Source organism: Zonotrichia leucophrys, chromosome 5 (assembly GCF_028769735.1).
Source record: "Zonotrichia leucophrys gambelii isolate GWCS_2022_RI chromosome 5, RI_Zleu_2.0, whole genome shotgun sequence".
NCBI classification, from domain to species: Eukaryota; Metazoa; Chordata; class Aves; order Passeriformes; family Passerellidae; genus Zonotrichia; species Zonotrichia leucophrys.
The window spans coordinates 32,562,390-32,571,422 of record NC_088175.1 but is presented as its reverse complement, the minus strand read 5'-3'; the positions used below and the strand labels follow the sequence as shown (position 1 = coordinate 32,571,422).

Below are 9,033 nucleotides of genomic sequence, written 5' to 3'. Positions count from 1 at the left end.
CCTTTGAATTAAAATTTCAGTTGTTCTACCATATTTCTGTCTTTGGATTCTTCAGTCTACCTGCTTATATCAACCTGTTCCTTCAGGTTTTTGCTCAGACCTGTTTAATATTTTAGCTGTAAACTCATCTTTCTTCTTTTTATACTGGAACTGAAACTAAATCACTTCCTGCAGTGAAACTAAATGAAATTACATCAGCCCAGACAAGAAGCTGAGTTTTACAGCCTGAGCTGAGGTTCCCAGCCCTGGCTTTGTGAGCCCATGCCTCCTCCATGCCTGTCTTGCCTTAAAGCTGCCAATGTGGACATCCACACGACTCCTCAGAATGCCCCTCTGCTGTTTGGGCAGCAGAGTGAGGCCATGGGGAGCAAAGAGCAGGGGTTATACTGTACCAAAAGATGAGCCAATTGAGTTCATGACTCACAGCATGGCACTCACTCATGAGCTCCTAGGTTTGGGATGCTGTGGGCTCAAGAAAAAGGAGTTTCCATAAGTCAGTACTCTGATTTTAATTTCAGTGTCCGATTTGATCATCCCTCAAGCTAAGCTACTAGGAAGTGTTTGAGCTTCTTTCCTACCCTTTACCCAGTAAAAAAACAAATCTGAATTTGTAGTTCTTATTCTTTATATGACTTTTTAAATGTACTAGTGCTGGGAGGAACATTGTCAGCAACATGGAATATGAGAGAGGGACAGGATGACCAGAGCAATCAAGGCCAGCTCCTGCCAGGGGAGTCAAAACTGGTCACCAGCTTGAAGTGAGGACAGGGTGGGGGAACTCAGCAAAACCCATTGTGCAGCAGATCACTCTGGGGTACAACTCAAAAGCCAAAATGACAGTGCTGGATTTTCTTAAAGGACCCCTCAGCTAACTACCAAGATACTGATAGAATATTGATGGCATGTTGAAACACTTATTAGATATATTGATTTATTGTTTCCTGTCATATAACTAATTCAAATACAAATCAAGTGTGTAATGCCTCCATCAAATTTGTCACTCTCATCTGTGAACTGGAGACACTGCAAAATCTCCCAAGACAGCTGACAACAGTCAGAGCTGTAGCAATCATGGGGTAAACAGACTAAATGTGGAGTAGGTCAGCATCAGTTCAAGTCCTGTCCTGCAGAAGAATCACCCAAACTACCACCTTGTCCTGGACTTGGTTTTCAGTCTGAAGTCCTTAGGGTACTTCTTCCTCTGGATCGTTCAGTTGTTCTCTTTGACGTACTGGTGTGTCCTTTGCCATTTCTAGTTCTCTGTGCTCAAGACTGTATTTAACCCCAGGAGTTAAAGCCTTTAACAATGGAAGTGTGTTCCCTTTGGATGCAGCAAACAAATTCAAATACACCTATTTCCTACTGCTCTATATGCCTTTCCTGGTCCCCAGGTTTTAATACGGAAACTTTGATGATGTGGCTTCTGCATTTCCATGTTGGAAACAAGGCTGACTGCATGTTTCTATGGTAAGTGTTCACATCTGGAGGGGATTTGTGAATGCCATAAGAATTGGATTCCTCAAACACAAGTGAGTAAGACCCCTGGTGATGCACGTGGATGTGGCTTTGTGAATGTCAGGTGAATAGCACTGATTTACATTTCTTTATAAAAAGTCTGTGGCATTGTTTGAACTTAATCTCCAATTCCAGTAGTTTTAATTTTTACTGAAGCCTTCAGGAAAAGAGGACAATTAGTTTTTATATTCTCCTGTCTGCTCATTGTAGAGAGGAAAGCAGTGCCAAGGTTTTGGAAGATTTGTGGTGTCTGTAAATGATCTGGCAATCCTCCTATCCCCAGCTGATTTTTGTCAGCTGACCACACCAACTTTTGGTAAGACCCAGTGTGTGCCCTCAGTTTATTGAAGTAAATAAGAGCCTGACACACAAGCCACTGCTATGTGTCATGCCAGCCCTGTTGTTGGTTCCTCTGGCTCTAGGGTGATTCACCAGTATCCTGAAAAACAGGCAGCCCTGGCACTGCTGGTCACCCCACAGTAGCATGGGAATGCCTGCTCTGGGGAAGCACTGCAGATACTGCTAAAGAGAAACTAGCTCCTCCTTTTCCTGAAACATGGAAAAACTTGTTTCAGGAGTAACAAATAAAGCTATGATTGCCTTTTTCTCTTTCCCAAAGGTTCCAGGGCAAAGAAAACATTCTTACTTCTGTTAAGGTTTTTTTTTAAATTATCGTTATATTAACAGAGTATGACCATTATATTCCATTCCTTTTTCCCTTAGGCACTTTTAAATTGTTGAAATGCTATGGCTTTTTTCCATCTCCTTTTGCTGTACTACAAAATGTACATCATATTCCCTAACAGTTAACTCCACCGCTGTTCCATGTCCTCTCTCACATCTGTTTGAATATTCCTGTGTCTCAGTTTGGCAGGCTGCTCCCCTGGCCTTTTGAACACAAGCTCCAACCACCTCCTTTATACCCACCTGCTTCACTTACATAGCAGGCACCTACACTGCCTGCAAGACACCTTTTCTGCTCAGGCTTTTACCCCTGGTGAGCCTCATATCCTTAGTTTATTTAACCAAAGTACAGTGAAGGTACAGTCAAGGTAAGAAATGAATGAAAGAAATCTTGAAACAACAACAAAAAATTCTTAAGCTGTTGCTGTATATGCTACAACTTCAGTTACAGTCTTCCCTCAGGCTGTGCTCCTAATGATGGAGCAATATCCCAATTTACACAAGAAAATCAGGGACTTCAAAAGGAGTTTCTAACCTCATTGATCTTGTTGTACAACACTGCAGGGAGCAGAGACCTGTAGTGTTTAACTGGTGTGGGATGTGAAGCTGATCCCCTGAGGCTTTTGCTGTTCACATTGGCTGTCCATTGCAAATCTGGCTTAGCCATGCACCAGAGCCTTTAAGCAAAGGCAGACACACAAATGAGACAGCTCTGCAAAGGAAAGGAGCAATTTTTTCTCCCTCACCAGCAAGCATGCAGTCACTTCCCAGTGATATAATTTTGAATTTCTTGGTCCAATTTTCCTTAGCTTAGTACCAGCAGGTAAGATACCTAGAGCTTTGTTTTTCACACATGCATTTCTCAGTCACAGTGCATTTCTCAGATCACAGAAGATGCTGAGTTGGAAGGGACCCATCAGGATCATCGAGTCCAACTCCTGGCCCTGACCCCAAGAATCACACCCCATGCCTGAGTGTGTTATTCAAACACTTCTTGAAACCAGACAGGCTTGGTGCTGTGACCACTTCCTTGGGAAGCCTGTTTCAGTGCTCAGCCAATTTTGGATGGAAAACTTTTTCCTGATATCAAACCTAAATCTCTCCTGACTCAGCTTCATGATTTTTCCTCAAGTCCTGTCCCTGGTCACAAGAGTGAAGAGATCGACACTTGTCCCTTTGCTTCCCCTCATGAGGATGTTGAAGACCACAATGAGGTCTCCCAGTCTCCTCCAGACTGAACAAACCAAGACAACAGATGAAATTCACATTCTGGGGAAAGCTGAAGACAGAGGTCAGATTTTTTTTTTTTCAACTGGTGTTACTAAGACCAGGACCTAGCAAGACCACCTTCATCTTATCTTTTAGACTGATTTGTCTCTTTTTTTTGCTCTTAATAATGAGGATGCACCTACAGACAAGTGTTTTAATGCTTTTATTAACTACATATTGGGGGTTTGCTCGAATTCCCTTAATTTTAGCAGGAAACAAAAAGTGAAGAGATGAATATGAAAAATATACACTTGCCCTACATATACAATGGGACACAGAAGACTGGTTTAATTCCCAGAGGACACTGTTTTAATTTTATTGAAAGGCCACATCATTTTAGCATTGACAAACTCCTGCTAAGGCAGGAGTCTTGTATGTTAGGGGACAGGAACCACAAGACTGAAAAAACATAAGACTAGACATCAGTTTCTTGTTTTGCCAAGTGGAGCTTTGATACAGGCAGCTGACAAGAACAGTTTCTGGAGCATTTTCTGCTCAAAGGACTCTGAATAGAGCAGCTGTACAGACAGGTGACAGATTCACCTTCTGCCAATGCAAAGGGACCAGCAGAAAGGGATTAAGAGGCTGCAGCCTGTGCCAGGATGGGTGTGTGGTGTGAAGGACTGGGAGCATGCCGTGCCAACCCCATACCTTTGAGCCTGAGTAAGACAGAGAAGGTGACTGGGAAAAGCGCAAGTGGAGAGGAAAATGAAGGAGCTTTAGGCTCTGTAACAAGGCTGACCTTGGGAAGGGTCATCACAGTGACAAGTCAGTCAGTCGTTCAGGGCAGGAGAAAAGGACGTGCTGTGTGAGGCACAGAGCAGCAGGGCAGATGTGAGAGCCATGCGGGCTCTTGTCACCCGTGGTGAACACACCACAGTACAGGGAGCACCCACCACACACTGAGGGTGTTGTAGCTGCAACACCCTGTGAAGCGGAATGGAAAGGTGGTTGCCAGTTGGATGGGGGATCAACAGGAAGCTAAGTAAAAGACTGTAAATAGACTGTTTAGATTGATTGAGTGCAAAGGACAAGAACAATAATGAGAAACACTTTGGCAATTTTGTTTTTTATTCTTTCTCCTCCTCTTCACCAAAAGGAGTTACTTTGTAATGTAAAAATCCACCTCTTTAGCTGTCACAACCTGCCTAGAGCTGGTTGACAGCTGGTTGACAGCTGTCCATCCCATACACAAACAGCACTTGCACCCCTCCATGTAACAAATGTTATTTATGTATTACAAGCTGACACTCCAGCCCGGATATAGTACTAGGGAAAATGCACTCAAGTAGCTGGATTCAGCACCGTGTCCTCGCATTAGTGCGGATGTTATTATTCTGTTTCGCCTATGTTCCTTACACCTTGGCCCTGTGGACGTCAGGCGCTGTCGCGCCACCCTGTTAAACATTAACCGCCTGGTTTTCCACCGCAGCACCTCAGCTTCTGGGGTAAAGCCAAAGCCGGGAGCGCGGGTCGGGCTGCCGAGAGGGGCCGGCCCGCTCATTGCAGCGCAGCTTCTCCCCTTGGGCACGGCGCGCTCTGCTCCGGCGGCCTCTGCGCTCCGGCCGCGGCCGATGCCCTGGCGTGCCCGCGGGAATGCGGCACCCGGCGCTGCCGGACAGGCGGACCCCGGGCCGGGCACCCCGCCTGACGCAACCCGCGCCCCGCTTTGCCCCACGCGCGGCGCCGCGAAACCTCCCGCCCTCGTTGCATCACCCGGGCGGGCGGGGCGGGGCGGGCGGCCCGGGCCGCCTTTAAAGCGCAGCGGCGGCCGAGCCGCGACACCGCCACCGCCGCAGCGCCGAGATGAAGCGCGACCCGCAGCTCCCCGAGGAGAGCCCGGAGCCGCCGCCACGCCCGCCCCTCTCCTCCTCCTCCTCCTCCTCGTCGCCCTCGGGGCAGGCGGAGGGCGCGGAGCTGGCGGCCCCGGTGTGGATCTTCGGGTACGGCTCGCTGGTGTGGAGGCCGGGCTTCGAGTTCACGTCGCGCAAGGTGGGCTTCATCCGCGGCTACAGCCGCCGCTTCTGGCAGGGGGACACCTTCCACCGCGGCAGCGAGAAGATGGTAAGGGCCGGGGGGCGCAGGGTGCTGGGGTGCCGCGCTCGGCTCGGCTCGGCTCGGCTCGGTTCTAACGCGCTGCCTTTCTGTGCCCACAGCCCGGGCGGGTGGTGACGCTGCTGGAGGACTGCGGGGTGAGTACCGGGGGGCTGGGACTGGCCTGGGCGGGGGGTGCCCGCCTCACCTCCTGGACACGTGTGGTGGGAGCCGAGTGCTCTCAAGCCCCGCCGGGATCGTGGGGGGTTGTGCGGTGCGTTGCCTTTCTCTGCTCTCCCATCACTTGTGGGGGGACCCCCCGAGTAAGGGAGCCTTGATTTGAAACATTGGCGGGCGGCTCGACAGGCCAGCGCAGGTACGGCATCCCGTAACCACCCTGCTCTTTGACTTGCAGGCATGCACGTGGGGTGTAGCCTATGAGGTCCGTGGGGAGCAAATCGCTGCATCGCTCGAGTATCTCAACATGCGAGAAGCTGTCCTGGGAGGCTATGACACCAAGCTGGTGAAGTTCCACCCTCAGGAGAAAGATGCAGAGGAACCCATCCTGGCTCTTGTTTACATTGCAACACCCCAGAACCCTTCCTACCTTGGCCCAGCATCTGAAGAAGACATTGCAGCTCAAATCATTGTCTCGAGTGGTTGTGCTGGTCACAATATAGAGTACTTGCTGAGACTGGCAGACTTTATGCGCTACTTCTGTCCTCAAGCAGAGGACAAACATCTCTTCTCCATCGAGGAGGCTCTTATCTCCATCCTTCCTTGTCTATACTACACAGAGGAGTCTCTAGAAGAAACTGCAAGTGTCCCTCAGAAGTCTAAGGGTTGAAATAGGAAATATTTTTGCAGGTTCAGTAAAAGGGACATAAGGGAGAAGAAAGCAGTGGGGACAATCTTAACTCTGATAAAATATACTGGACTGAGTGAGTAAAGGGAGAGCTAGCAAGTAGTTGGGGAGGGAGGAGGGAAGTGGAGAGTAAAAGGCTTGCTATAGGACTTGCAGTTAGTACTTGTTACACTCCTTATCTGTAGCATCACCATACCCATCACTGCTTTCCAGCTGAGGAGCTGGGATCTTCACAGGAACTCTGCTTTGTAAGACTTGCTTCTGGGAGTTACACCTGAGGCACTCGTTTTCTGTAGAGAAAGAGGCTCATCTATTCTGTGCACTTTCTCTTTTTTTCTTACCTTTTTTTTTTTTAAGACTAGTTGAGCAGGACTTGACTGGATTTAAGCAGTATCTATGTAATTCTACCTCAGATTGGCAAAAAACTGTTTGTGTGGTGGTGGAGACTTTGGCAGATTCCGCCAAATAAAACCTTTATTTTTTTTCTCCTGCCTTGTCCCACCTCCAATGCAATCACCTGACACTAAATTTTAGAATGTTTGTGCAATATAAAGTGAACAGGCCTCTTAATGCTCTTGTGGATCCTACTTCCTTATGTTGTGAAGGATCACAGTAATGCACTTCTTTTCTAAAATGTCATACTGTATTTATTATGTGATACATTTCCTCTTAGGAGGGGTATCTAAACTACTCACATGCCACAGTGGTATGCAGCCCACGCTCAACCTTGCATTTGTGCCTTCTAGTTTTAAATCTGTTTTCTGAGGAGCTAAGCCTGCTTTAATGACAAGCTTTTCTCCAAGCTTCACTGTCCTTGTGCTGCTCCAGACATACCTGACTCTGTAAGAAAAGGTCCTGCCTGTGTGGGAAGCCTGTGCTGCCTGCAGGAAAGCTGCCAGGATGCCCTGACCTGGATAAACCTCTGGTGCTTCAGGATGACGTGGGTTTCTGTAGAAGCATTTTTTGAGGGTTCTAGTTCCATACAGGGGTGTCTGTCTGGCACCTTCCATTTGACTGCAGAGCACCATGAGTGAGCACACTTGTGTGCCTGTGAGCTGCTGTAAAGCCTGCCTTGACCATGTTAAGCAGAGGCAATGCTGCAAGCTCAGACTTTTCAGTTTCACATATTAACAGCATGAAAACCCACAGTATTTTGTGAGAAAACTGCTGCTACTGCAACTGCAGTAAAATAGCTCTTGAGAGCTGCACCCTGGGACTGCTGGCTCCTCCCAAATACCATGTGTTTTTTTAATTATAAAAAAGGCGAGGGACTGTTTGTATTACTGTGGCTTGTATGCATATGAAATGGTACGGTGCTGTGCCCAGTAATAAAACAAACTGACAAAGTCAATCTCATATACTTTGGTGTTAGTCTTTTTCATTATGGACTTAGAGTTCAAACTAAGAAGTCTTGGGTTTTTGTAGGGGTTTTTTTGTTACTGTTTTTTTGTTTTGTTTTTGGGGGTTTTTGTTTGTTTTTTGGGTTTTTTTTTTTTGGTGTGTGGTTCTTTTTGTTTGTTTTTTGTGGGTTTTTGTTTGTTTGTTTTTGTGGGTTTTTTAATGGTGACTTTTTTTTTTTTAACAAAGCCTTAATTGCTAATGCTGCTGAAGTTCCTATGGATTTTTTTGTGGTTTTGTTTTGGTTTTTTAAGTCATCTTGCTGAGCAGCATGCCTCTGCCAAATCTAGTGGAAGAACTCAACTGACTCTTTCCCTTTGAGAAAAGGGGATTCAGTGACTTTCACTTTCCAGCTCTTGTTGATTGTGGAGTGCTAGTACTGAAAACAGACACAAGCCAGCCCTCCAAACTCTGCAGGGCAGGCACAGAAATGTAATTCTTCCTTGGCAGGTGAAAGGATTTTCATTCTGAGTGTAATTTGGCATTGCTGTTTTCAAGAAGTAATAGTGGACGGACCAGAAACTGCAGCTGCAGCCAGATCTGCTGGCTACTGTAAGGGAGTCAGTTATTTTTTCCTGCCTTGTGCCCCACGTGGTGTGTACAGGGGTAATGTGCACATTCCCACTCCTCTTGTTACCAGCTGCCTCAGCACCAGCAGATCACTGTACCTACCAGTATAACCTGCCTCAAGACTTGAGTGATGAAGTAAAAACTAACTGAAACAACTGAATGTACCACTAATTAAAGGCAGGGACAACAGAGTAGAGAAAAATACACTTTCACTCTCCTGTGGAGGCTCTCACTTCAGCTGAGCAGCTGCACCCTGGGGGCTGGGGTATCCTCCAGCTGGAAAATCAAAGGGTTAAAGATGGAACTTACCTGCAGAGAAAACTCCCTCACTAGTACAAGACTGGGGTCAGATTCCAGAATTACTCCAGATAAACCAAAACCATCTTCACACCTTTCCAATCTTCACAGGCACAAAGATGCCACTGACAGGAATTAACATCAGACGTGCACTGAGCAACCTCCATTGCCATTGCACAGGGAGAGCCCCCTGCCTTGTCCTGCCAAGCCTGGAATGGCCCCGTGATCTTTCACAATCTGGTAGGAGACAAGCAGTGAATGCTTGTGAACAATGCAGCTGCACTAGGAATGTTCCTTCAGTGGCTGTTTCTTCTTCCCTGAAAAACTTCACTGTTTTAAGCACAGGTACACTACTCCACTGAACTACCATTTTCTTCCCAAGGAATCCTTTGCAGTGGACT

At 47.1% G+C, this 9,033-nt stretch overlaps 1 protein-coding gene across 1 annotated transcript; it reads left to right on the top strand.

Moving 5' to 3' along the window:
- The first annotated feature begins 5,194 nt into the window (after window positions 1–5,194).
- On the top strand, window positions 5,195–7,723 carry CHAC1 (ChaC glutathione specific gamma-glutamylcyclotransferase 1). The gene is made up of 3 exons (XM_064714030.1): window positions 5,195–5,532; window positions 5,625–5,660; window positions 5,918–7,723. Exons 1-3 carry the CDS (start codon window positions 5,275–5,277, stop codon window positions 6,347–6,349), a joined length of 726 nt encoding a protein of 241 aa, XP_064570100.1. The 5' UTR covers window positions 5,195–5,274; the 3' UTR covers window positions 6,350–7,723.
- The last annotated feature ends 1,310 nt before the right edge of the window (window positions 7,724–9,033 follow it).